The 27,648-nt window shown below is 41.2% G+C and overlaps 2 protein-coding genes across 6 annotated transcripts in view; both read right to left on the bottom strand.

Moving 5' to 3' along the window:
• LOC121885962 (WD repeat-containing protein 70) overlaps positions 1 to 3,101 on the bottom strand; it is a 40,805-nt gene extending 37,704 nt beyond the window's left edge. The window contains exons 1-6 of the mRNA XM_042395815.1: positions 3,003 to 3,101; positions 1,977 to 2,036; positions 1,778 to 1,861; positions 1,592 to 1,694; positions 1,247 to 1,448; positions 508 to 567 (exon numbers count right to left, since the gene is read on the bottom strand). Of these exons, the coding sequence (XP_042251749.1) occupies positions 508 to 567; positions 1,247 to 1,448; positions 1,592 to 1,694; positions 1,778 to 1,861; positions 1,977 to 2,036; positions 3,003 to 3,027 (534 nt within the window). The 5' untranslated portion in view covers positions 3,028 to 3,101. The remainder of the gene's footprint in view (positions 1 to 507; positions 568 to 1,246; positions 1,449 to 1,591; positions 1,695 to 1,777; positions 1,862 to 1,976; positions 2,037 to 3,002) is intronic.
• A 1,695-nt stretch (positions 3,102 to 4,796) lies between these two features.
• On the bottom strand, positions 4,797 to 22,615 carry cplane1 (ciliogenesis and planar polarity effector 1). 5 transcript variants are annotated; one of them, XM_042395516.1, is made up of 50 exons: positions 22,524 to 22,615; positions 21,992 to 22,140; positions 21,749 to 21,884; positions 21,547 to 21,666; positions 21,105 to 21,337; positions 20,845 to 20,948; positions 20,609 to 20,765; positions 20,398 to 20,501; positions 19,897 to 20,079; positions 19,431 to 19,680; positions 19,124 to 19,324; positions 18,174 to 18,946; positions 17,871 to 18,061; positions 17,574 to 17,654; positions 17,325 to 17,489; positions 16,940 to 17,107; positions 16,628 to 16,859; positions 16,373 to 16,509; positions 16,066 to 16,283; positions 15,812 to 15,976; positions 15,380 to 15,527; positions 15,185 to 15,294; positions 14,949 to 15,098; positions 14,732 to 14,843; positions 14,053 to 14,368; positions 12,837 to 13,961; positions 12,307 to 12,455; positions 12,126 to 12,211; positions 11,977 to 12,026; positions 11,466 to 11,736; positions 11,009 to 11,383; positions 10,228 to 10,917; positions 9,953 to 10,134; positions 9,784 to 9,871; positions 9,605 to 9,683; positions 9,316 to 9,450; positions 8,987 to 9,055; positions 8,789 to 8,871; positions 8,411 to 8,648; positions 8,033 to 8,292; positions 7,822 to 7,915; positions 7,493 to 7,675; positions 7,188 to 7,230; positions 6,954 to 7,085; positions 6,685 to 6,880; positions 6,540 to 6,595; positions 6,288 to 6,455; positions 5,978 to 6,120; positions 5,563 to 5,846; positions 4,797 to 5,395 (listed from the first exon to the last, which is right to left on the bottom strand). In XM_042395516.1, the coding sequence occupies exons 2-50, from the start codon at positions 22,070 to 22,072 to the stop codon at positions 5,240 to 5,242; spliced, it is 9,870 nt and encodes a 3,289-aa protein (XP_042251450.1). In that variant the 5' UTR covers positions 22,073 to 22,140; positions 22,524 to 22,615; the 3' UTR covers positions 4,797 to 5,239. The 5 variants fall into 5 exon arrangements, with proteins under 5 accessions (XP_042251450.1, XP_042251452.1, XP_042251447.1 ...); XM_042395518.1 differs by having other exon boundaries at positions 16,940 to 17,104; XM_042395513.1 differs by having other exon boundaries at positions 12,307 to 12,458; positions 22,524 to 22,614.
• Between the last annotated feature and the right edge of the window lie 5,033 nt (positions 22,616 to 27,648).

Here is a 27,648-nt window from a genome sequence, read left to right as displayed (position 1 = left end):
GGCGAGACAGTTGCCTCATTTACAACTTCAAGATAATCTCTGAGTCTGTACAATTCATTTTTAAATGATGATCCAAAGGAGGAAAACCAACTGTGGAAAGTTGCTTCTGCTGCTCGGAATATTTGACAGTGTTGACAGTGCCTCGACATGCAGCAAAAATAAATAAAAGCTAAATATTTAAGGTTAAATTGTGTGTAATGATCAAATTAAATAGTTTTTAAACAGTAATCAGCACTGGTTCTGGATAACACATTGGCTCCACACTGCTTACTGCTACAAGATATCAGTGGAAAGAGACTTGCTGTTTGCTCTTGTTGCTAAGATTTGGCACAAAATTCGACAATCTTGGCAGATCTGATGTAGCGTGTACATAATGTAAATACAAGACACTTATGATAAATGTAGACACCTTTTTCTAGGTAAACAGAAAGTCATTGAATTGATTTTTCATGGAGCCTCCATGAGGAACAATTATAATGACTAAGTGCTGAAAGACGATGGCCTTACTGTCTTGGTGCCATGCTGCAGAGTGATCTCATGAGTGTCTGGAATCTTCTTCACTGGGTTCTAGGAAAGAAGACAGGGCTGAATTAGGTGTATAGTTATAATGTAGCATTTCATTTCAACATTCAATTACACATGACATTTCCACTTTAATAGGCTCCGTGACTAAAACGTCTGGAATCACAGTCATCAGCTGCAAATTACGTACCGCTTACAGTCACACCGCTGGATGTGAAGTTAGGAAATGAGGCATTTCACCCATAACTTGCCGCATTTGCAGGCAATTAGATGAGAGTGTTTACACCAATGCATAGTTATGCTGCATTTTATATGCTGATACATACAAAGCAGTAGAGAAAAATCACCCAAGACACAACTGAATTATTGATCAGCAACACAAGCAGAGCACAAAATTAGCACCAGCCATCAGCCAAATGCTGGTAAAATATGCAAGTGGCTGGTAGATTTGCTTCACTCACCAGCCAAAAAAACAATGGTAATCTATTGAGTGGCTGGTAAAATCTAAACATTCACTAGCCATTTGGCCGGTGGACAAAAAAGTTAATTTTGCACCCTGAACAGAAGACGTTAGTTGTCTTATTCTGTATAGTGCAAAACACACCACTGCTTATATTTTCTTCTGCTGCCATCTAGTGGTAAGATCTTAAAAGCACCCCACAATACAGCACAAACTGGTGCATTTATTTGAGGAGGCAGGAAGACAGCAACATTTTAGACATACATCATCATCGTCATCTTGTGCTTCCCCTTCTTCATCTTCTTCATCACTGTGAGCCGTGCTGCCTGTGTAACCTGGTGGAAGAGGCGGTCCCACAAGCTCATCATCATCATCCTGGGTTGTATGTTGAGGAGGCGGTGGAGGCCCAATAAGGCCTGAGTCAGAGTCTGAACCACTGTCACTGCTGCTGTCACTCTCCTGTTTTCTAAAAAGAAAAAAACACAATTGTCAAATGAAGCAAAAACTTGCACTTGAATAACGAACATGTAACTCTGAGCAGCAGTCTGACCAAACCATAATACACAGTAGCAGTCACTCGAACATATCATCTAAGAAATCACTTGTTACCTAGAAGTAGCAGCCGCAGCTTTGTTTCTCTGTGCGTGGACTGATGACTTGACTGACTTGGAGCTTTCCCCTTTCTCCTCCATCTGAGTCATCTGTCTCTCCTCTGAGAAAGCAATGATTACAATTACAAACACAAAAAGATAATTACTAAACAGCTTGTCGTATCATGCTTGTTGTTAAACTTACCTAGTGCACGCTGACTCCTCTCAATGGCTGTTCGTCGGGTCTGTTCAAAAATGGCATCAAAGTCAAATGTGCGGGCCTTCTTTCCTGGAAGGAACAAATAAAACTTACTTGATCAATGCCTGACTCAACTCATATTGTCAGTTTATCATATAAGAAATAAAATATCAAATTGTTGTCCATTTTGCTACACTGTACGTACCAAACCCAGAGAATCCCATGACAGATGAAATATCTCCATCGCCACTCATCTTTCCTGATGCTGCAAAAGAGGTGATCACAGTGTATCATTTCATCATGAAAACTGTTATGACAATTTACTTTTCATGTGAATGCTTAAAAGTACAGCTCTTTTAATTGTTTTCTTTGTAAACCAGGCATCTTCAACTACAGGTGACCCCTCAGTGAAGGAGGCACAATCTCTTATACGTTTTTCTTAAAAAGGGGAAATGACTCTGAGGTGAAAGAATACTGAATAATGAGTTAAGAAAGACGAAAAACACGGGCAATGTAAAGGGTCCTATTATGTGCAACACATGACTATGAGCTTCATTTAAGTGACATATAATGCTAGTAAAATGTACAAAAAGAAAGCAGGGCAGACTAAATACCTTTAACTTTACACCACAAATTTTGCACCCAGCGTAAGGTAATCTTACGATGTATTTAAAAACTGTCTCCACCGAAACATATAACTTGACTGTTAAACTGTTTCAAGTCTTCAACAAGCTGGATGTGGGTCCCAAAAAATGTTTGACATCCTTGGAGTTAGCATAAACTTGCTTGGACTATAAACGCTGGGTTTGAAAACATTAAAATATGGACCCTAGACAGTTAACCATAACTTTATAGCCAACTGTCTAGCTAACAATAATATGTCGTTTCTGCTTGACTGAGAAGAATATATTAAACACTGTTAAGAGCACCAATTTCCTGACGTTTTAAGGACAATTAAGGGTGCAACTTGCTAAAGTAAAAATGCTATTAAAAGTCTATGATGAAAAGTGGAAAAACACCTATTGTAGCTAACATAAATAAAGCTAAAAATATAAGCTAGCATAAAAACAGCAACTTTCTTTTCACGTACTGGCTAACGTTAAGTGTAGCTGGCTGATGAATAACAAAAAAATGGAAATACAGCCTATTATACCTGCACATACATATAATTCGTACAAAACAACTATATGAAAATTAAAAACGCGTGTAAGAGCAAACGTTGCTAACTTACCTTCCTCCACTCTGTTGGGGTCCATGTTTTCAAATACGAAGATTACCTTTAACCTCCGGAAGTTCTCGTTGCGGCAGTTGGCGACATTTTTTCCTAGGATGGCGAAGTCACATGGCCCGCCCTACTCTGTTTCTGATTGGCTTACCCTGATATTCAACGAGTACTAGCCAATCAGAGGCAGAGTAGGGTGGGTCATGACTTCACCATCCTAGGAGAAGTCATGACTTGAGAAGTCATGGTTCACAATTGACGCAGGGTGCTCTTAGGGTACATCGCAAATCTCTTAATTTATGTCTCCTCGCTCCTCGCTCCTCGCCTGAACCGGAAGTTGTTCCTGATGCGCCATTTTGACAGGCGTCCCAAGTCTCTTATTTTGCTTGGAGGAGTGAGGAGGGATCTCTGAGGAGCGAGGAAACATGAGAGCAGACTTCACGGAAGTCTTTTACCAGCCGACACACCCCCTTATTGGATATCAGTTATTGATTGGACGCTGCAGCTGATCAGACTGATCTGATACATCACTGCAGTTTCATACCGAAGTGGAGACAGATTACAGATTAAATTTAAGTGTATCACTCCCAAATTTTATGTTTTATTTATTTTCTGATTCATCATAGTTCAAAATCTGTTTCAACAACAACAAAAGAACCATAAACAACTTTATTTATAAGAAAGATTTTTTTTCATAATGTTATTTCCTCCATTAAAGTGTTTCTTGCTGACAGACAGACTCTTCCTGACTTTAATTTTATCCATAATAACAGTTAAACACATTTATATTTTACATAATTTATCGTTATTTCCATTCAGTCACATGTGAGGCTGAAAATTCCTGAGCGTCGGGTTTGATATAAGTTAAATCATTTCCATTTGCCCTGAAACATTTAGCCAAATACATATTTTCCAGTGTTCAGAAGACACCTAATCATATTCTGGGTTATTGAATGATGAATTCACTATCAGGATAATCAAAAATACAGATGCAAATAATCAATAAATAGTATAAACGCATTCTGCGAGTAGCAGGACACAGTGTAAATGCAGAATGCAGGTTTTTATTTAGGTGTTTGTTAAACAGGTAACAGGCTGCAGAGAGGAAACAGCTGCTCTGGCTATGAACCTTTATTAGTGTCAGCACAGTGCACATGTGTACAGACACAAACTCCATCAGAAGTTTCTACAGCTGTTAGAGCCGACTGACAGCTGATCCAGCTGTGATCAGCTGTCGCCGTCATCAGAAACGGACGTTGCTTCACATGACGCTTCAGAGGAGAGACGTCTCATGTCCCTTAAAACAAATTTGGTTGGGATGCACCCTTAGTGTTTTCATATGGACACGACTCCTGTATTGTTTTTGATGCATTCCTGTTAAGGCTGATTGCGCCAAAGGAAAGCTCGGTTAACACTCCCCTATCCCCAACAGGCCAACAGTTGTGCCTGTCTTGGAGATATGATGTGATAAAAAACGACCCAGTTTAAAGGGACATAACTGCAAAAAGAATACCGCACCTGTGCGGATTTGACACCTTATGCTAATGACACAAATATCATGTGATCTGTGTAATGTGGGAGATGTTTGGTGATCCATTGCAAAATCCAGTGTACAAGTTGACAATGGGAGCTCAGTGATTTCAGATGCCTGTTTACATTAAATATTACAGGAATGATTCATTATTATAACATTTGTTCCTTGCTTTGTAAAGTATGATTGTGTGATCCACAGTGAAGCTATCTCTGACAATGATGACAACACCAATAGCTTCCTTTAACAATGAAAATGAGGGTTTGAACTGCTTTTAAATGTATTTAAATTTCGTTTTATTTTAGTGACAGTAAAATCTGTACAAAAATAAAGTATAAATGTAGAAAATATCACATACACAGATGGCAACAAACCTATATTTTCAAAAAAGAGGACATCACTGCAGATGTCGGTGCAATAAACATTCTATTATTAATTACACTATGTACGAAAATGAAATTGATTACATCACATGTATTTTACTGTAGGTCTACTTTACCAATAAACAAATTGATTCTGTCTTGACACATTTAATATCACCGTTAATCTAATTTATTATATAAATTATAATCTCTATTATCAGACTTGCTGTGATGCTTCCGAATACAGTATATTCAATAGGCACATAAAATCTTGTAAAGTCTTTTTAAGTGATATACCATCTACTTAAGTGTCAACATTGCACAGTTTTTTCCTTTTCTTGAGACACTCAAGCTCAAGCGTCCTCTGCAGCTACCATCCTCTCGATAGCGGCCCAGTCTATTTTGCTGAGGCTGCTGCCGGCGCTCTCAGAGAGGTTGTCCAGCCACTCCATCCCCGACACACCAGCTGTGGCACCATCATCCTGCTCATCTAACAGCCCGTCCAAAACCTGAGAGGTGTACAACAATGTATGAATGTAGACATCATCTATCAACAAAAAAGTATATACATTGTTATACATGGAAGTAACATCGCTGTTATTATTTTTATCATCAGATTGATTAACCAAATTCTTGATTCATGCACAAGATAATCATTTGAGAATGCCATTCTTACTCTGTTAGACTTTGACTCTTCTGGTCCGAGCAGCCTAATCATTTCCGAAGAGGGCTCCCACAGATTCTCTGCATCCCTCTCCTCTTTCTCTTCCATCCTTGTCTGCTCCCTCTGAATCCCCTCCCGAAGGACAAAAGTCCCTCTTGAAGGACTTTTGTTCAAACCCATCTTTCTCTGCCATTCCTCACCCTGGCTGGCTGTGTGCGGTTTACTGTGGCTCTTTGTATCACTGAGCATGCCACGTCTAGTAACCTGAGACAGGCGGTCCTTTGGCAGAAAGGTCACTGACACACAACATACACAAGTTTTGTCAGTTTAATATTATTAATCTTCATGAGAATACAGTGGAAACACATACACACATATTATCAATATACTCACACATCATCAGTTTAGCTAAATATCATTATGGTACCTGGTCTATGTAGTCCCAGTCTCCTGCGATGGTCCTCTGAAGGCCGTCCCTGCACCTCAGCGGTCCATGGACGAAGGTGGGACTGATCTTGTCCTGACTGGAACTTCAGACTTCTTTTATCATTGGCAGATACACTGTAAGTCCTAAGAAGAAGATATCACTCGATTATGAAATCCAGCTAATTTCAATTGAACATACAAGACTGTGCAGATTCTGGTCATTGTGGAATAATCTTGATATTGTGACTCAGTTAATTAAATGTAATGATTAGTTCCTGAGATCCTGGTCTGACTATTGTTGCAGAAGGTACCTGTGAAGGCTACCAGGAGGTGGAGCAGAGGTGGACCGTGTGGTGAAGGCCATTGGAGCGCCTTCAGGCTGTGAAGAACCGAGCAAGGTCGGAGGACTGGTGGGAAAGTCACTAGCCAAAGAACTGGCCTCACGAGTCCTCTGGTTATATTGCTCCAAAAGCATGGCCCTGACAATCCAAATGCAATTATTATCAATTACACACATGTACATGCATGTCTCCTGTGCACAAACAATGTAAATAGGCACATACTTTTCTTTTTCCTCTCGGGTTCTCCAAGTGGATGCTCGATTTTTGTTTGTAGATTTCTGTAGCGAGTAAGGACATAGCAGATTATTTACAATGTGGATATAATATTATGTAACGTCAACTCTAGTAAAAACTTAAGCTATCTCACCTTTGTCCCAGAGGTAGAAAAAGGCTTGCGCTCCATCTCCCTCAGGCTATCTCTGTGTTTGTGATAAACAGCCAGTCTTTCCCTCTGTTTCCTTCTCATCCAGATCCTCAGCTCTCTCCTCTCATCCTCCGGAAGGACACATTTCTGAGACATCCAGCTACTTTGTTGCTGCTCTGGTTTGCTGTGGGTCACATTACTTTTCAGCTCAGTGATAATCAGAGTTATTTAGGTAGTCACTAGAATAGCACTCATTTTAGTAGGTACCATACCTGCTATGGTGTTCTTTCTGTGAGGTGGATAAATCCAGGTCAGTCAGGGATATATATCCTTCCTTCACCAACTCGTCTAACATTTCTGCTGTATCAGATAACCCGGTCTGACCCAGATTCTCATCAGCCCATCTAGAGAGAAGTGGAGGAGTACTGTAACAGCACTAAGCACATCCAAAACAAATACTGTAAATCATTAAAGGCTTAAAAGACTTAAAATCTACTTAAACTTACACATGAGATATTCCAGCCTCTTCAGTCGGATGATGTTTCATTCCTGTGAGAGAAAGAAAAACATTGTAACAGTCCTTGTTTTACTGTTAAATGTTTTGCTTCATTTCTTTTAACTACAGTTGGCATTCAGGAGTATTACCATGCAATACAAGAACGTGTGTAATACCTACACTGCTTTCAGATTTAGTAAACTGTTTTAATATCTACCCATTAACTATAAATGCAGTTCTTTGCCACCATGTGAGCCAGTCTTTTTAAATCTTGCAATAATTTTAAGGAAATGTTTGAATAAAGTGCATCTTTACTTGGAGGAGTGTGAAGGTAAGAAGGACCAGCGCTGTGACTTTGAGAAGAAGAAGTGGAATGACGAAAAGAAGGCTTTCTTTCAGGGGTACAGGAGTCACTATGAACTAAATATTGTTCTTCCAGATTTTCTGCCTCCTCACAGGCATTTGGTTCAGTTGCAGTGAAAAGTCGTGGTGTCCATGCTGTGAGACACAGAGGATATACAACAGTCTCATAGAGGTTTTTTAAACAATATTACTCAATTTAAGATACAACTTGGACTTGCAATGTGATTTAAAATGCAATGCAGTATTTGCATTCTTTATAGATGAATTGTATTGGGTCTTACCTTCCTGTGGGACAGCCAGTCTGACAGTTTTTTTCACTGCAGGCTTCACATCAGGAGCCAAGGCTGGGGTGAGCTTTTCAATAGTGTTCACCAACTACACAGAGACAATGCAGGACAAGCAAGGAATTATCTACATATACCGGATGTGTCAGCCTTACTGGCAAACTTGTAAACTTGGGTGACATTGAAAATATAAAAAATGCACATGTACCATCCTGGAGTTGGTAAAGTCCATCTCCAGATGGTCTGCAATGTTCTGCAGCGCTGCCAACTGTGCATCTAGCTCTGTCAGGCGAGATGAGAACCAGACTGTAGGAGGTGTATAAGAGGCATTGTTAAATCCAGCGCTCGGTATCTTTATGGCTTGACAGATCTCAGAGTCAGATGGATCTACAATCTCCTGTGGAGCAACTCTCTCTGGATCCCAGTTGGGCTCAATGTAGCTGTGTGAAGGAGGCCCCTCAAGGGTATCTAGAATATACAACACATATTCAGTCTAAATTTTAAAAATACTGTTGACGACAGGTTTGATTTTATTCAATATACATACATACTGTAAAAAACCTTTCATATAAAGACATATGATGACCTGGGTGAGTGGAGGGTTTCAGGATATCCTCTGGAATTGTGAGCGAGGGTTGTGCATCAGTAGCAGGAGTAGCACTTCTGATAACAGAAGTCGCAAGTACATGAAGATCAGCAGAAGTAGGTGAAGAAGGGATGGAAGGAACGTCCTGTGTTCCTTGGATGAGAGAGGATGGCAAATCCTGGTGCTGCATCTCGTCTTCTAGATCCAAGACACTTAAGAAGTGGCGGCCATGCAGATCCTGAAAGACAAAGATGGAAAAACAGAGGGAGGTGTATTAAAATATGCACTTATTAAAGTGAGTCCTTGCTAGAGTGTCCATTTAATATAAAAGCTGTACTGCATCATACTGTATGGAGTCCGAATTGTCTGGGATCTTACCAAGTTCTCTGGTGCCTGTGAGGTCTCCACTGTGTCTTGAACAGGGGGCTCTTTGTGAAATTGATGATTCTCTGACCTTTGTGCTGGATGGAGAAAACACACACATATACAAACACACAAAATGTAACTTTTCATTATGTCCACAACAAATTAAAAGTATTGTGTTGTCCTTGCACCAGGAATTTCAAATCAACTTACATTTAGGACCACTATCAGTCATAGAGGCCTTGGCAGACACAGCTTTATCCACAAGTGTGGGAGGACAAACTGAAAGAAAACAATCATAATTTACATTTTGAAAAAAAGATTTCCTGCAGCCACTTGAACAATGCCTGTATTTTCATTAAATGTGGAGAGAACAGAAAAAAAGTTATTACTTTCTGATCAATCAAGAAAGCCTACCCATTAACACTTGAAAGCATTTTATCCTGATATAAATACAAGCTACAACAGTGTACTAAAATTACAACTGGACAAAAATATCACAATCTTATACTGTATCAAATCTTACCACCACCTGTACTCACCTGGGTCTGTGTTTGTGAAAGCATCATGGCACTCTGGGGGTCTTTTACATGTGGAAGCAAAGGCATGGAGCTCAGCTGCAGTGGACACCGCCTTGTCCAATAATCTCTGACCAGTAAGCAATGAGTCAAAGGATCCTGGGAGTTAAAGAACAAAAGATCAAGACAATTGCAATCTAATCACTGTACAGATTTCTGTCATCACTTTGTCATAATAGATGTTTCTGGATTATTGCTTTTTCTGGTGATCACTGCAACAGGCGGTGTAATTAGGTATGTATTTGGCACTAACCAAGTTGAATGGCAAAATCCTGTCTGGGGGTGATCTCTTCTGCAGCAGCAGGCTCATCATTCACAGGCTCATCTGCTGGCTAAATACACATTGGAACAAACAAATGACAGTGGTGAAACATTGTTTTTTATATTGGTAACAGTACAAAATTATTCTTACTGGAATTGTAATGGTTGTACCTCTTCTGTAGGGATGATGGACTCATTCAGCCTAAATGTGACCTCGTTTTTTTTTGCCCTGCCAGACCTTTCCTCTCTCCTCTTCTGCCTATAGATAAAACACAGTAAATATAGTAAGAGCAAAATAAAGATTAAAAAAAATCAGTAGCATGACAAGATATATGTTTACCTCTTGCTGGAGTCGGAGCTGGGAGAGGTTGTAGCTCTTCTAGTGCTTTCAATAGGTCGGTTGACTCTGAGCAACTGTAGTCGAGCCTCTTCAGCATTCTGCCTCCCTATCACTGAACTAGTCAACTCCTCCATGGAGATGAGACGGGTCATGTGGGCTGAAGGAGCAGCCAGGGGCATCATCTGTGGTAGAGACAGATATCTGTGCATAAATTACAATGCAACATTTAATGTTATTAATTTCAAAAATCTTTAAGTAATGGTAGAATTGCTTACCATTTTTGGTTGAGAGTCTATATGCAAAAGCTTGATCCTAGGTGCTTCTCCCATTGGACCTGCAATGACAGTACAGGGCCTGGAGGAAGACGGTATGGGTATTTTGGGGAATGTGATGTTTCTCTGTGGAACAGGTCGAAAGTGCAGCAGGCGAACGCCGTGGGTCAATGCAGATCCATGAGCTGGTAAAGCAGGAGGGAGTAGTGAGAACTCTTGCTCCCTGGATCTCTCTGATATCTGATTCTGCAGATGGGAGATCCTCAGAGTGGGATCATGAGGAGGATTGTTATTAAAACTGAGTTGTCTTTTCGTAACTGAAGACCCACTTCTTTTTTCCTCTTCTGTCTTCTTTGAGGCAGCTTTGTTATTGTGTTTAAGCTGGGGCTGATGGGATTCTACAGTAGCAGGGTTTGCAGTGAGCAGCGTCTGGAGCCCTTGGGCTGGGGGATAGTGTGGGGAACCCTCCTGGGGCAACGGAGGACGATGGAGCTGAAGTAACTTCAGGCCCAAGACCTGGGAAGCAGGGTCAGATTGTATGCTACCATTAGAATGCACTACCGCAGGGGCACTGGTAATTGCGTGGCTGGTGTCAGTAGTGGTCAGAAGCCCTTGGGAGGATGGGATTAACCTCCTGCTTTGCCTAAACTGAATTTCTGGTGACTCTGCCTGGACAGAGAGTGGTTGCATTTCCTGAAAAAAAAGAGAGTAATCAGCTGTGATTTAACTATTGTTTGCATAGAAAGACAGTGTCTCACAACGTAGCAGAACATTTGAGCAATACCTGATAATTTACACCTGCACCATTGGCAATGGAGGGTAGATTCCTGGTGCTGTGACACTGATCGCCTGTTGGAGAGGGTTTCCCGGAGCTCTGTATGGCAGGCTGGTCTGCAAACATGCATGCAGGGGCCTGACTAAACTGAGGGTTGCTGGATTCTGATCTTGGCACACATGCCTGTGTCTGAGGCGTCCCTGAAATTGTGGTTTGAACCAATAAGGCATTTGGTTGCGGTGTGAAATTGGTAGGATAAGATGATGGTACATTAAGGTGTGAGGAGTTCATGTTAGACTGCGCCAAAGTGGAGTTCTGCTGGGCTAGTTGCAGGTTGGAAAATGATTCTCCCAAAACCTCCATCAGGCTCATGTAGTTGATATGCTGAAACAACAAGGACAAATACACTTGAAGTACGAGTCAATTCTGAGAGTCTATCAACTCCAACTGGTCAGTCTGTTCTCACCTGGACCAATCTGTACAAGTCTTCACCCAGACGTTGTCTCATTGGCAGAGCGGATGATGGCTGATTGGGGACAGTAGGAACTACATTTGGTGCACTGGTTGTGGAGCTTTGTGGCTGAAGACTCGGAGGATCTTCCAGTGCGTTGGGGAGCGGAACTCCAGCTGATTCAGAAAGCTGTGCAGGGACTGCTGCCTCAGGCTGGATGATGGGAAGAGCTTCTGGCTCTGGGTGTGGAGGGGCTTTGAGGCTTCTGGCAGGACTGTGGCTTAAACTATAAAACAGGAACTTTCAATGATTTACTAGGTTTTGGCCTGGAGTTTCACAACCAAAATGTTTATGTAGAAATAACTCAGTAGGGATTATGTTTTATTTTGATTCTAAAGTATGGTGGTGAAGAGTTGAAGAATTACGGTGACCTATAGTAAACATTACACAACATGAAATTACTGCAGTAAAGACTCCCCTTACCCATTCACACAAGTTAATAATAAATAATTCATTCAAAACTCACAGAGAGGTGGAGTCTTTTTCTGAGTGGTCTAGATCTTCAAGTTTTAAACTCTGAAAAGGACAAAAACAAAAAAACAGCAAGTTATTTGTGCATTACGACAACCTTGATGACGCATATGAAGAATTAGAAAACTGAAAAGAAATAGTCACGGTTTCAGGTGTGCAGATGTTTCCAGAGATGTTCCCATTAGAAACAGAGGACGACACCTCCAAGCCCTCACCGTCACTACTTTTGCCTATGACAAATATCAATCATGTTAATTAATATTCTCTGCTGTACAAGTCTGCATTTGCAGCAACTTTGATGAGCCAATTTGTTCTAGCATCATACCTTCTTTTTCAGGTGTAACATCTAAATCACCAAGAGATGGTTGTGGTGAACTTGATAGTTTCATCTGAGTGTCAAAGGTAAGTTGATCCTGGTCATTAGGAAGAGGTGTCCTGTGAAATGTCAGCTCCTCTGGTTCATCTGTGCGAGAACTTCTGCATGGACATAAATACTATATCAATACAGTAGATTATTCCTATATTAAGTAAATTGTGTGTGAGATGAAACCATAGGAATTGCTGTATCACTAAATACAAAAAGAAACATAAAACTCTCTTTCACCATCACATTTTCATTTCAATTTTTGTTTTTTGAGAAAAATGTAAGCATACAGAATCTCACAAAACAAACGTTATGATTAACCACACATACACTGACAGATCATATCCCAGTTTCATATATTGTCTGAAATGTCTCCAGGACATTTGGAACTTCTTATCAGCTAATGTCAAACTGGTTTCTTGTATGTATGTGTGCTAATTTCCAGCTAGCCAAATAATAAAACATTGTAAATACAAACATGAGGCACTCACATGGACAGTTCTTCTTGCTGTACATTGTGATCGAGGCCAGTGACAGGAGTGTTGGCAGATCCAGGGTAGCCTGTATCAACGCTGCTCTCTCTCTCCAGCTTCTTATCCACCTCAGGTTGCAGCACAGGGGCTACAGTCCACTGTGTTTCTGGAATTTGGATGTGGGCACTGTAGCGATCGGTCCCGAGTAGAGTAGTGTATCTATGTTCCAGCAGGCTGAGGGAAGTGAGGACAGCAGGTGCAGAGGCTTTGATGCGAATCACTACTCCTTCATCAGCTCTTCCTCCAACCCCAGTTCCCTTAGCTTTCTTCTTTTTGCCATGATGTCCCAGCAACACCTTCCTATCAGCCCAGCGTACCATCCACTCCAGCAGCCTGCTAAGCTCTGGGAACTGAGCTTCTAATTTAGGATCGAGGCCCTGCTGCAGTTCTATCACCGTTTCCACACAAGTTGAAGAGCCAAATACCAAGCAATCTGATGGCTGACCCGTGGGAAAAGCACTTTGATTAGGGCTAGTGTCAGAACCAGAGTAGGCTCCCTTCATTCTTTGGTCTAAAGGCACGCGGCTCTGCTGTTGGAGGCCAAACAAACCATTTTGCCTCCCAGTTCTGAGCCCAGGTAGAGAGGTGACAGAAAGGCTAGTTCTTGATATTGGGGTTTCGCTGCAGATGGAAGAATTTTGTGTTGTACCTTGTTTCAAAGGCTTGTAGCAGCAGCCAGCTCTGAACACTGGAGGATCGTTGCTCCAGTGTTTTCTTGCTGGATGGTGCCCATCTCTTTGACGGCGATGTATAGTTGTGAGCACATCAAAGGTGAGAGAATGCAACTCTCTCTCCCTCAGCTTGGAGGAGAAGCTTCTCAACAAAGGAAGTTCACTGCCTGAGTCCCCTCCATCAGTACTATCTTTCTCCAGCACATAGCTGAGGAAGAGCTCCAGGAAATTGAGATACTCTTCATCTTCCAGCTCAAACTCCCAGGTGCCAACCACTGGTAGGGAGGGCAGATCCACATTATGTTGGTCATCATTCTCTTTAGCATCGCCTGGGTGATTCTCCTCCTGAATCACCCTCTCAATCTTAACAGTCCTCTTTGTACTCTCTCTGTCTCGTTTAGCTTTTTTGCCCCTGAAAGAACAACACAGATCACAGAATAAGCCACATTATAGATGTGCGATACTTCAAAGTAATGGCAGTGCTTTCATTGCACGCTGGATACCTGTTTATGGATCTGCTAAGCTGTTCAGGAGAGACAGCCTCAGATGTATTCTCCGCTGTGTCTCCATCACTGCACAGCGGGGGGAACCCGCAGTCAGTTAAAGTGCTGGTGCTCAGACTTGTACCCAGGGAGAGTTGTCTTAACATGGCCATCCCATGTTTGCTTCCCCTGTCCTCCTCTTCCTCCTCTTTCTCCCATAAATGGAGCTCAGGGGCAGCCAGGTGCCTCTGCAAACGCCCAAGATGTTTCCTCCTCTGCCTGAGTTTATCTTGAAGGAGAATGATCATCAACTCATTTGGCTCCTCTTTTTCCCCTTCTGGAGAACAGACAGCATGTGATGGAATACATTTATAGACATATTACATATATTGAAATGGTAATGTATAAAGTAGAGTAAAGGATCATTTATGCATTCACTTAAAGGGATCCAGGAAGGTTTAAAAATGTTATCATTGGTCAAATAAGCATACAGTAATCAGGACTTTGAGAAATTATAATTTCTTCAAGGTTTTTTGATCAATAGATTCAAATAGTTTAAAAATGAAGTATCAATAATTCAGTATAAGCACCAGGGAATCTAAACAATATGTTATAAAGTGCATAAGTCTCCCCGAAGACCTGCATTCCTTTAAGTTATAATATTTCAAAGCAATTTGTGAGTGAATAGAGTTGTTCATACCAAGGACATTGCATTGCCTCAGTCTCTGCAGCAGTGAGTTATACTTTTCTCTCAGAGGGACTCTGACAGATTCTTCCTCCTTTGGGAAGGCGCGTACCAGTGTGTCTGCCACCTAAAAAGAAGAGCAGCCAAGAGTGAGAAATGCACTCAGTCAAGGTCACTCTGTTTTACTCTGATAAACGTCTGTGTAAGAAAAGGCAAGAAAATGTATTTTCACCAGAGACACAGGGGGTAGTTCAGACACGAGGCTGAGCAGTATGTCCTGGAGGATTTCCTCAGCGTTGAGAAAATGAAAGAAAGGCAGATAACGACGGGCCCAGTGGAGAGCATCCACACAGGCAGAATTCACTTCTGAATCACCAGGGATCTAAGGGACACAAATTCACACAAATACTTACGAAGAATCCATGAGGATATTTATACATAAACATGTCACAAACACAAATGTAATACCTGTTCATCTCTACTATGCTGTCTGGCGGCCTGATACTTCCTGCAGGAAATAGAGAGCTGATCCCTGACATGAAGCATCCAACATAAACCACACAGCTCCCTGAAACAGACTTGTAGCAGAAATATAGTTAATAAGAACCAGCTGAAATTAGATAATTGATTGATATCCACAATGCACTATGAGTGTTATCTTACTAATAGTTTGAATGATATCAGGGTCCAAGTGACCGTCTTTATTAGGCCCCCGTCTGAAGAATCCACTGCGGGTGACAAACTTCATCAGGCCCTCAGGGAAAGGCTTTTCCTCTTCAGCAGCTGATGGATAGGAGTACTTCTTCTTGATCTGAAAACAACATCACATAATTGCACTATTTATTTCTGGAACAGTACTACATACCAAAGTGTTTCCTGTTTCCTATTACAAATTGTAGTCAAATGGAAAAGATTTGGCATTTTCTTCAGAAAAATGTGATTGTTGTCAAGTGTCTTTTAGAACAAACTCTTGTGATGGATGAAATTATAAACAAAGGGAGAACTCCAAATGACAGGTACTGTATGTCAGCCACACTCTGGGACCTTTACACTTCTTATTAAACAAGTTAAAAACCTTTCAGCCCTGAAAAGTACCTTGTGTAGTAGGTGTCTGGCACGGCGCAGATGGCTGATGTACCACTGGGCAGCCGGATGGCAACAGTGAGCGGATCTCAGGAGTAATAGTAATCTTTGGAGAACCCCAGACACTTTGTGACGTGATGCAATTTCTGCAAACTGGCCTAATGTCCCTATTGGGTCCTAAGAATGAGACGCACATTTTCTTAACAAGTAGTTAGAGAGAATTTATATGTAAACATATGTAAGAGTCTATCTTTTGTGTTATGTACCTGTGTGTTGGGGGAAGGCTGAGGGCAATAAAGAGGTGGGGAAGGCAGATACAGTCCATTGGGCACCAATGCAGGCAGCCCAGAACACAGGTCTTTGGCTGTGTCCAGCAAGGAGGACAAGGGTGAAGACGTAACATTCACTCCAGCCATGACTGACGCCTTCAGAATCTCCTGTATGGAAACCTGTAACAAGTCCCAGTCTTCTCCTTCCAAGGGGTCTAGTAAAAGGAGTTGAGATAAAGCATAGATTAAAATTGAAGGGTTAATGTGCATTGTTGTCATATCATAGCGGTCAGGTCTCACCAACCTGTAAAGCTCTTCTCAATATCCTCGTCTTTGCCCTCTTGTGAGTCAGCCTTACTGCCAAAAAGACACTCCAACTCAGCCTGAAAAATGCTTTCTGGTTCTAAAACTGTTGGCAGGTGGAGCTCTCTTCTCCTGAACCTGTTATAAAAGATTTGCAACACTCACTGACATGCTTGTGAAAACAAACTGTAAAATTCAGAAACATTCACAATAAACTCATTCATTCCTTGATTATACTGTCTGCTTACACACTGACCGAGTGAAGTCAAAGTGATCAGAGCAGTAACTGGTATAGGCTAGGCTCAGAGAGGCCGCTGTCTTCCAGTCCCCAAGATGGTAAGCCAACCACACAGCCTCAGGAAGCAGACCCCCTAGCAGGAGCAGGTCCTGGGCGTAGTCTACCGTCCACACTTCTGACAGCTGCTGTCGTCGAATTGCTCTAGCCACCTCCTCCTGGCACAGCGGCACCAAACGCCCAACACTGGGGGCTGAGAAAGAATATATTACCAAATAGTAATATAAATGAAGAAAACATCTTTTAAACTAATAAATCATTTTGGAAACACACCATGAGGTAGATGCAGTGGAGGAAGGACGTCCACATTGTGTGGGGGAAGGATGTAGAGCCGTTGATTGGTGAAATAAGCAGCCATGAATCTCCCCAGGGTCTGAACCACTGCACAGGCTGTGTCACTGTGAAGGTCTATTGGCAACCATGGGCAAGGATAAGAGTCTGCTGCAGGGCACAAAGGCAGAGCTAATAACCAACGTGTCTTACTTTCACAGGGAGGTACACTTGTCGTTTTGAATAATCATATTTAATCAGAAATACAGGTTGAGCCATCATGGATCAAGATAGTAAATATGAAGGAGCTACTTACAACTTGATTCCATAAACTGACACACATATAAAAACCATCTAAAAGACTGAGTAATTATTGACAATGGCTAACCTGTCATGCAGGTCGTGCTGTCCTCCTGGTGTCCAGCCCTGTGCAGTATTAGGCGGGCCATGTGGTCTCCCAACTCCTGGGCTTCTCTCAGATGGTACTGAAACAACAGACTGTATAGGAGTGCCAGACAAAGCCGCGTCTCCTGGAAGACACTACGGTCACAACCTAAAAGGGAGACATGATTACTATTTCAGATTGTATGTTACAATGCTTTGTCTATTAATGGGAAAAATGACACCATGATCTTACTTTTTTTACTCTCTTCCCAAATTTGTGATCGCCATGCGTCAGCACTTTTTGGGTACGAGCCACAAAGGAAAAGATGTTCACCTGGAGGGGGAGAAGAATTCAAAAAACAAAAATAAATGTTCAGAAAAATTCAGAAGTTGATTTAAGGTGCAATCACACTTGCTTTGTTTTCTTTGATCTGAACCACACTTCTACTTGGTTGGTTTAGATTTAAATTACCCAATTATGGTGTGTAAAACAATTATGTATTTTACACATATTAGGCAAATACTAATAAAGTAATATTTTATTTCAGACCTGGATAACTCAGCAGTGCAGGTCCCTCCTCTAGCCTTTCTCCTGTAGCCTGCAGAGCTGTTTGGATTTGTGACATGATGCAAGACAACTGCTGCTGTTCCTCCTCCCAGCCATCACAGCCTTCAAAGCCTTTCAATTCTTCCATATATTGCTGGGTGATCTCATAGACCCACTGCCACACACCAAACATTCTGGCCAAAAGAGAAAATCACAACTCTTATCTGAATGGCATCTACAACAACTAATAGTTGACTATTTCCTCATAAACACTGATATGTAAAAAGTCAGCGAGACTGTCTCTACCTGCTGGACGGTCGCTGGGGGACAGGCTGAGCCTGATATACAAAGCTGGATATCTCTTCCTTCTCATTCTGTAGCAGAGGCACACAGTGCACATCTGAAGGCCACTGGTGCAGTGGCTGATTCTCTGCTGAGGACCAGACTCCTCTTTGCTGGAGGCTGTAAGTGTGGTCAAGAGAATCAGAGACCAGCTGCAAGATAAGCAGTGCTGTGGACAGACTGTGAGATGACAGCTGACAGTGACCAGTCTGGTAGAACTCAGGCTGAGGGCCCAGCAGCAGGTGTACCAGCCGTTTACTGAGCTCTACCACCAGCCCCAAGCAGCATGGCCCATCTGAGTGAGCGCTATCCCAGGGTAGAAAAGAAAGAAGTGCTTTGAGAAGGTGCAGGAGACAAGTAGAAACGGAGGTATTTCTTTTCCCTGCATTGACCGTGGAGCCAGGGATCAAATGAAGTAAAGCAGCTAATCGCACTACACAGTAGAGGGTGTGCTTCAGCAGACAAGACTTGTTTTCCACAGTGTTTCCTAGAGACATGCTAAAAGCCCAGGCTGTTAACAGCCTGCTCTGGATCTTCCCAAGTTCACGATGGAGAAGAGAGGTCTTCCTCTCTGTTTCAGCAAAGTCCATTTCATGATCTGGGCTTGGGACAAGTCCGGTGTTGATGTCCAGGGCGTGGAGTGTGTCAAACATTGAGGCAAACTCCAGACGTCCACCATCCTCTACATGAGAACCAACAGGAGGTCCGTCTACATCAGAATCATCCTCAAAGAAAGACTAGGAAACCAAACACATAAACACCAGGTTAAAGACTGCTAACATAAGTGAATAAAGCAATTGATACAGCAGCCATGACACAATATTACTCAGTGTAATCAAATGCAGGACAGTAGTCTGAAAATTTTCACATTGAATCTAAAGTTATATTATATATTATAATACTATTTGACAGACCTGTACTTTTTCAAGAAGTTCCTTGGTGCCACCCAATGCCCCCTGGTCCTGCAGAAAAAGGGGCAAAGTGGACCTATCTGTGGCTGCTGAAACGACAGAGTCTGTGTTGTTGGGTAAACGTGTAACAATAGGTTTGAACTCCTCCAGGCTGCTGTCCAGATTCAGGCAAGATACTGACTCCAACCATGCCCTCACATGAATCTGAAAATAAGACATTTGAACAAAATGATTCAAACAATAATATGAACCTAAATGTGAAGTTGAATAAAATCCCTTCTCCCACCGCTTCAAGTTCATGGTTTAGCACCTGTGATTTATCCAAGATCCGGCTGGCCTTCTCAAGATCCTTGCTGGTGTCTCTTAACAGCGTTTTCAGCAGCAGGGCAGGAGAAGGTCTATCTAGCACCCTCAAAACTGTGGCCATGTAGCCGTCAGACACAATGAGATACAACAGCCGTGGATGCCAGGTCACAGAATATCGCTGCCTCAGGACATCCCGCACAGACATGCTAGAGCTGGACAGAGAGGCCTCCCCTTTCCCTGCAGACATTGGTGGCCTGCAGGAAGAAAAAAAAAACTTTTATCACAAAAAGCAAGAAAGAAAGATGTTTTAGTTAAACAACATCATGTGTTTCTCACTGGCTTTATACTTCATTCATGTTAAGATGAGAGACAAAAAATAAGAAATAAGAACATCACCCCAAACAAATCAATAATTTGTAACAAGGGCTAATAAGAACAGTGAGTGAAAAGTGCCTGAATTTACTGTATACCTGTAAGTGACCAGAGGGTGCAAGGGTAGGAAGTGTGCAGGTCCAAAGTCAACATTGCAACCGGAGCTTGTCAGAGTGAGAAGCCCTCCGAGGCGAGCCAACATAAGAAGAGAGCCTCTCTTCAGAACACAGGCCAGGAAAAGGCCACCGGGTGACCAGTTCACACTGCCCACCCAGTATGACCTAAAAGAGAACATAAATATCTTTAGAAATAAAAAAACATCCTCTCCAACAAAGATTTCAAAGTAGTTCAAACAACAGACAGACATGGGGTGATGTAACACACCCTTTTGTGGAGGTAATAGTGGCAGTCTTGATACAGTTGTACAGACATTGTTGTTTCCTTTCATTGCTCTCTGGTATATTTTTTTTTTAGACTGTCTGGAAATGATGTGCTGAATTCAGGTTAAGCCTGTTATGCAGCAGTCAATCGCTGACTGCTGCACAACACACCAACCCAACCACAACACCTGTTCTCGTTGTTATTTATCCATACTGTACCTTATGTATTTAGAGGGGATCTCCAAGTTTTTGCTTCCACATCCTCCAAGACCACTTGAAACGGAGACAAAATTCTGTGTGCTCACAAAGAGGACCTGTGTAGCCTGCATTCAAAACAAATTTCATGTCACATTTCCATGAATGGATGGATGGATGTGGAAAAAAACTGGTGAAGATATAACAAAAAGAGAAAGAGAGGCCAGAAGTTTACCTTAGGTTGTCTCTGGTTCAGGGCAATGGCTAACAGTCGGCCATCAGGAGAGAAGGCAGGCACCAGTGCACCTCTGGATTTCACTGGTTGGCATGCTGGGGTAAGACGTGACATGGGGTATGTCTTCGTGGCCCATCGTATGCTGTATCCCACAGAGCTACACAGTGAAATGTATACTCGTAAATACCGTAACACCAAGTGAGAGACCTGACTGATGACTGAACCTGCTCACTCACCCCACTCTCACATTGCCCTCTTCCCACTGGATTTTCAGGCAGGTGAGGATTAACTTCTTCCCACATGTGAAAACAAATGCTGATAAGCAGGCATCACCCACTGCCTGTAAGGGATTGGAATAAGATATAAATAAGATATAAGACCTACAGAAAATAACTCAACAGTGAAACAGAAATGGAGTGCAGGTTTTTAAAATTGTGTAACTCATTTAAAACATGACACAATTTGTTAAACATGTATTCTTATTCAGTATACAAACCTCCGTCTTAACGAAGATGGTGTGTTGGCATGCTTCTTTGTCTTGTGAAGATGGCAGAACAGTATCTTCAAGGGGCTGTATGTGTGCCCAGTGTCCTTTGACTGTGCCGTCTCGTAACCCTGTCAAATCTCTGACGTCCGTACACTCCCACAGGAACACTTGCCCTGTTATGGCTACCAGGAGCACACGCGTCCCATCGCCTGAAACTTGGAGTGACAGCCTTGTGGCATTCCCTGTGGAAAATACACACAAATACATCCATGGATTCAAGATTTTATATTTTAATAAATTGTTCCCCAAATAACTGGAATTTTCAAATTTGCAGTTTCTTTCTTAGTACCAGGATGATCATTGCTCATCTAATGACACTCCTACTACTGATCATGTGGTTTAAAAAGAACCTGCAATAACACTTATAATAATGTATACATAGAGTATATACCTTGAAAAGCAGTAATCATATGAACTACTTCTGGGACTGCTGCAGCAGTCTTCAACAAGTCTTTATCCCTGTTCCACAGAAACAGCTCTCCTGAGACCAAAAGTCCACAAAGCCACATACCTGGAAGAAAAAGACAAGTAGTGTATTATAAGAATTGACAGCTGACAAGTGTTTTTGCTTCGAGCTAGCACAATAAACTCACCATTGTGAGATGAAGCCATTGTCACCACACTGTTGAGAAAGGGATGGAGTTTAGGGGTCCTCTTCTTGGTGCGACCAGATACCATGTTGATCTCACTGATCCGTTTGTCATCTAACAGGAATACAGATTCTTTCTCCTAGAGACATGACACAGGTTTGCAGTCATTATTATATTGCTGGTAAGGATATGAAAGCTACTGTCATCTTGTTAAATGCGAAGCATTTCTTTATTCATTATCTTTACCTGCCCGAGCCAGCAGAATCGCGGCCATGGTTTCTTCCTTTTGATGCTGGATGACAACACAACCTCTAACTCTAGCTCCATGTTTAAAACACAGCATCCGCTCTTCCTCGCGGTTATGCATTCAGGAAGGGTTTATCGAGATTAATCCGCTATATGGACAAGCAAACCGATGAGGCAACATTAGTTTATTTGCTCAAATAAATATTACAAGTATGTTAGCTAGTTTGAATTATCATTCTTAAAAGTGCGACTCACCCGTTACACGTTTTTAGCAATAACTGACATCCATTGACAACATTAAAGCATCGTTTTAGGTAATATTGACTCGTTTGAACAATAAAAACATCACCTACGTGAATCATACCGTTAACTAGCATTAGCCACCTTGCTAATTTTCCTCACTGTGCGAAGCAGCCGTCCCGAAAAAGAAGCCAAACCAGAGTATTTCCACCACACTGGTTATGCTCACATGTTAAATCCCCATCTGTTGGTTGCCTAATGGTTCATATAACTATGGTATAACATGTCCTACCGTAGTTAAACATGAAATATTTCGAAACTCCCTCCGTTTCAGTTGCCAGAATTGTTTCCCATGATCCTCTTGGAAGAAGCGTCAACGCGTTGCCGTAGGAACGTAGATGTTGGGAAGTGGCCGCAGCCGCCACTGTGTAGTTTGTTGATCATATCCACCCTCACTTTACTATAAAATGTATCGTTTGGTTTCACTGAATATGACAGGAATCTCTGCTCGCAGTTCTATTCAGTTAATTTGTTTATTATTTTGACCAAATTTTATATTCACAAATCCAAATTCTTAAGCAAAAAGCCAAACTTGTCAGAGCTGACTATGCATATCAAACATTTCTTCAACATCTGAATGTACAAACAAAAAAAAAGCTGATAAAATGTATAACCACTGCAAGCTTTACAAGACTGTTGGTTAACTTTTATTCTTTGTGTTATTTTTTTTATTACAGCCTTTACTCCCCGTGGCTTGTTTGTGATTGTAGACTCAAGTTGTATACACAAGTTGCTGTCAACTTGTTGTATATTTGTTTTAATAAAGCTGTTAAAAAATCCAACGCTTAGTGGGAAGTAGGTTTTTTTATCCTTAAAGGACCAGTGTGTAATATTTAGGGGCATAGACTGGCAGAAATGGAATATAATAAGTATGTTTTAATTAGTGTATAATCACCTGAAACTAAGAATTGTTGTGTTTTTGTTACCTTGGAATGAGCCCTTCATACCTATATAGGGAGTGGGTCCTCTTCCACGGAGGCCACCATGATGCACCACCATTTTCTATAGTAGCCCAAAACGGACAAACCAAACACTGGCTCTAGAGAGCACCTTTCGTGTTTGTCATGAGTTTCGTGGTCCCTTAGCTTCTCCTACACACTTGGGAGGGGTCAAGGGGTATTCAGTTGGTTGTTGTCTACAACCTCACTGCTAGATGCCACTAAATCCTACATACTGGTCCTTTAATGTGATAATTTTAACTCTAAAAGTTGTATACACAAGTTGCTTTTGCTTTTTTTTGTCCTTTAACAGAACAACAGAACCTCATATAATGCACTGTACATGCAAGAGATTGTTGCACAAGCACACATTTTCCAGCAGATGGCAATATGCTACAACAGGGATCACTGCTAAGGATGAATCCCCAGCAAAGTGTTTTCGAGTTCACATGAGAGCCAGTTCTGACTAGAGCAGAACAGATCACATGGCAGATAAACTGTGGCATAAGAGGCTTTTTTGTGCTTTGTCTCCAAGCTATTGCAGATGTCTCTCGACAAGGTCAAGTTTCTCTGAGAAACACACAAGCCTGTTAACTATCTGAATGTTTGTGTGCAGTAAGTAGCTCTTTCACTATTAACATGCTAAGGTCTCTTACTGGCTTGTAACAGTGAGTTATTAGGTTTGCCCCCCGGCCCCTGCTGGTATTTAATTACCCTTGCACTCTCTCCTTTTCATCATGATGGAGATGACGGCAGCCATTGCCAATAGGTCAAAGAGGACACTTCACCAGACCTTAATTGGTTCATTTGCCTCTGCCTGCCAGGCACAGATGGAGCTCTTTATTACTGTCACTGCCAGGTTCATTGTGGTCTGATGAGGGTCGTCTTAAGGGGGAGGGCTTGACATCATATCAAGACATGGTGACATGGCCAAAACAGCATGGTCATTAGGGTGAGAGGAGTTCAAGAAACAAACATTTACAGCCCTATACAGACTTTTTGCATTCTCAATATAAGCTTAACCAGGCTTGTGTGGTCTTGTTTCAATAGAGCCAAGACTACTTTAACATTATTGTCATGATTATGAGCTTATTATTTGAAAAAAATCTAACTCAGTAAGGCTTTTTTATATACTAGTTGGTGTGTCTTTATATTTGTGTGTGTGTGTGTGTGTGTGTGTGTAAATGTGCATGCAAACAAATGTATGCATGTGTGTATGTACATATATACACATTCCTTTCACAAAGTATTAGCCTATTGTTATGAAGTCACTCTGCATTTGTTTGTTTATATGAATTTATCTTTAGTCTTGACATCAGTCATCATTCATTGTAAAAGGTCATTACACAGCCAGATACAGAATGGCATAACTCAAGAATATATGGAAAGTACATGCAATACAAAATGGCTGTTTGATTAAAAAAAAAAAACATTACATACTAAATAACCAAATGGACAAGTCATCTGAATACGTAAAATACATTTGTTAGAAAGGCAACATTGTATGACATACATCAGTCTGATATTGTCTTCTGTTGATGAAAAGACAATAATATATAGCTAATCGCATCACTGAAAGGAGGAAAACAGTATTTCCTCACAAATCCTGTATCGACTGGTTAATCACTGACCCTAAAAACACAAGCAGCTTAAGACTGAAGGATGTCTATAAATCACACAACACCATTTTTACATCAGCTCAATAGAAAGAAAGATAGTTGAAGTAAGTTATACTCTGTAATTACTCAGTAAGTACTATTTATTTGAATTTTGCAACAAGGCATGTCTGCACACATGGTGGCGGTTGTTAGGTTAGGATTTCCGGATGATTGCAAACTGAACAATTACTACATGTGGACTTTAGAGATGCTATCATGTGTTTGGGTACAAGGATCAGTATCATGTTTGCATATATGCTTGGGTGAATTCCTTCTATCTTCAATAAAATGCATAACCATACAACAACATGTCATTAACTAGAAAAACAATTCCCCTTCACTGTTCAATATAGAGACATCAGTTGGCATGGTAACCCAATTTGCCATCTGCAGGCCCCATTCATACTGAAAAATGACACTCGGGGAGCTGTCAAGAAACAATTTAATAATCTTTCTTACAGCAACAGCGGGTCAGAGTATGTCTGCTGCTCAAATCTCAATGCTTGGTGTGCACTTGACTGCAGCAAACAACAAACACTTGTCTTTGAAGGGTTGAATTTGTAGTGAACGTTGTTGGTTCATTGTTGGGAAGATTTATTAGTGTGCTGGGTGCGGACCGCAGCATTGTGTGTTAAATATTGACAAATTAAAAAGGGTTGTTCAGAGTCTAATTCAGAATTTGGTGGTGAAAAATGAGCGCTGGGCTGTTTCTGCTTATTTGGATATTAAGGATGTGGGGTCACAGATGCAAAATTTGAGGGTGAATTTAGGCAGCCATAAGTTTAAAGGAAGAGTTTTTAGGAAATATGCTTATTTGCTTACTTGCAGAGTTAGATGAGTATGAGAGTGTTATCAATCGTCTCATCTATCTCTCGTCAAGAAAGAAAATAAGCATCCTGTGGGAAGATTTCTTGGCCGGATGCAATGACTTCCTGAAGTGTCCTCTGGTATTGTCCCACACATACCATGTTTATTTGCTGGCTATAGGTTTAGGAATAGTCCCAAACGTGACCCTCCATAAAACCACAACTTGTAGTTTTTACATTTTGGTTTCTGTATGGATTGAACAAACACGATATAAAGTGTTATTTAGTGAGCTTTAGAGGTGTTAGTAGGTGGGTTTTTTAAAAAACCTTTGTACAGAGTCAGGCTGTTTCCCCCCCATATCCAGTTTTTATGCTAAGCTAAGCTAAGCTAAGCTAACCAGCTGCTGACCGTAGCTTAATATTTTTGAACAATTCCCACATACTTATTGTCTTTCTTGTTGATTTAATGGACAGATATAAGCGTACTACTGATCTTCTCGTTCAACGCTTGACAAGGTTGACAAGCACAGGTGTTACTAATGACATTAACGATTGGCTCTGTTCAATTTCAGGGACCAATACCAAAAGCAGCTAAATCAAATTCAGCCACCACTATTTTTGTTATTTACACCTGTGCTTTTCATATTGTGACCAGTCAATATGTCTTCAGTGAAAAAGACATATTTTGTATGACAACGTCTTCAGACTCACTCGGGATGTAAACATGCAAACGCACAGACACCCATATAAATGCTCAGGTACATTTACCTCCACCCTGTAACGCAGTTACCTCATGCTGTGATGCCATTAGACTTACAACATGTTCATTCTGGCAACCACAGGGAGCTATTATTAGATTTAAACTGGGTGAGTAGTCAAGCATAGACTGTCGTTTCTATCTTAATATAGGCTATCACACACCTTATGTCCTTAAGGATGACAAGACAGTAGACCATTATATTGATAAATGCTCTAATTTCAGTGTAACCATCTCAGAAAGCCAAATGTATGCAACATAAAAACACATTCTTGATTTAAACACAGAAACACCCACTGTTACTGCTAATCCATTTTTTAATAATTAAACATTAATATTTTAAGTGTGTTAACTGGATTAACTCGTTTAAAATTAAATAATGTTTGTAGTGATGTAGTGAACAGTAACACACACACATTGCATCTGTAGATATTTTGACTTGTCATATTTGCAGAGAAAAGAGAAAACACAGGTGTAACTAATTACATTAATGATGGCTGCATTCCATTTAAGTGTCCCAGTAAGCTGTACCAATGAGCCAACAAGCACAACACCAGGAAACTCAAACTGGAAGACCTAATTGGCACAGAGCTCCCGTTTATTATATTAATTACACCTGTGATCTTCATCCTAAAACAAGTCAGACTGTCTGCAGTGAAAATTGCACACTAAATCATTTTGAGCAACAAACTGGGACAAGCTCTCATCCTGAGAGATTTTTAACCTGAGAGATGGGATTCACTGTGAAACTTGTTCTCTATTTGCTGTCAGGACACATTACTCATCACAATGGTTTTGCAATACAATTTTAAATATTGAGTTTTGTTAGCGATGCTGTAACTTCACTGAAATCAACCTGTTCGTGCCACAGACGGTTGGTTCCCTTGAGTGGAAGAATGAGGTTTTAGGATCAAAAAGCTTCTAGAGAAACCACAGAGGGTTACAGTGTGTCATCCATGATCTTTGTTGCCTGAGTCAGATAGGTGCTGAGTCAATGCTTTACTTATTTATGAGGCTACAATTTGTGATGTTGTTGTGTTGGATTGCATTATATTTTAAGGTGTACCTATTACTGTCACCCCGCTTTGTCTCCCTAAAGGAAATACGTACATTTTCATTCATTTTGAGGTACTTGTACATGTGTTTTGTGCCACATTATTCTTCTACTTCACTACTTAGAGGGAAATAATGTACTTTG

The sequence above is a fragment of the Thunnus maccoyii genome, chromosome 19 (genome assembly GCF_910596095.1).
Source record: "Thunnus maccoyii chromosome 19, fThuMac1.1, whole genome shotgun sequence".
Taxonomy (NCBI): domain Eukaryota; kingdom Metazoa; phylum Chordata; class Actinopteri; order Scombriformes; family Scombridae; genus Thunnus; species Thunnus maccoyii.
The sequence above is the reverse complement of the archived record's forward strand: the minus strand, read 5'-3'. Positions and strand labels throughout refer to the sequence as shown.

Coding starts and splice junctions, on each gene's coding strand:
- cplane1 (XM_042395513.1), bottom strand. CDS start 22,072: ATGGAGCTAGAGTTAGAGGTTGTGTTGTCATCCAGCATCAAAAGGAAG. Junction 21,338..21,546: donor TATGATTACTGCTTTTCAAG/GTATATACTCTA, acceptor TATTTTCCACAG/GGAATGCCACAAGGCTGTCA. Junction 15,295..15,379: donor TGATATCATTCAAACTATTA/GTAAGATAACAC, acceptor TTCTGCTACAAG/TCTGTTTCAGGGAGCTGTGT.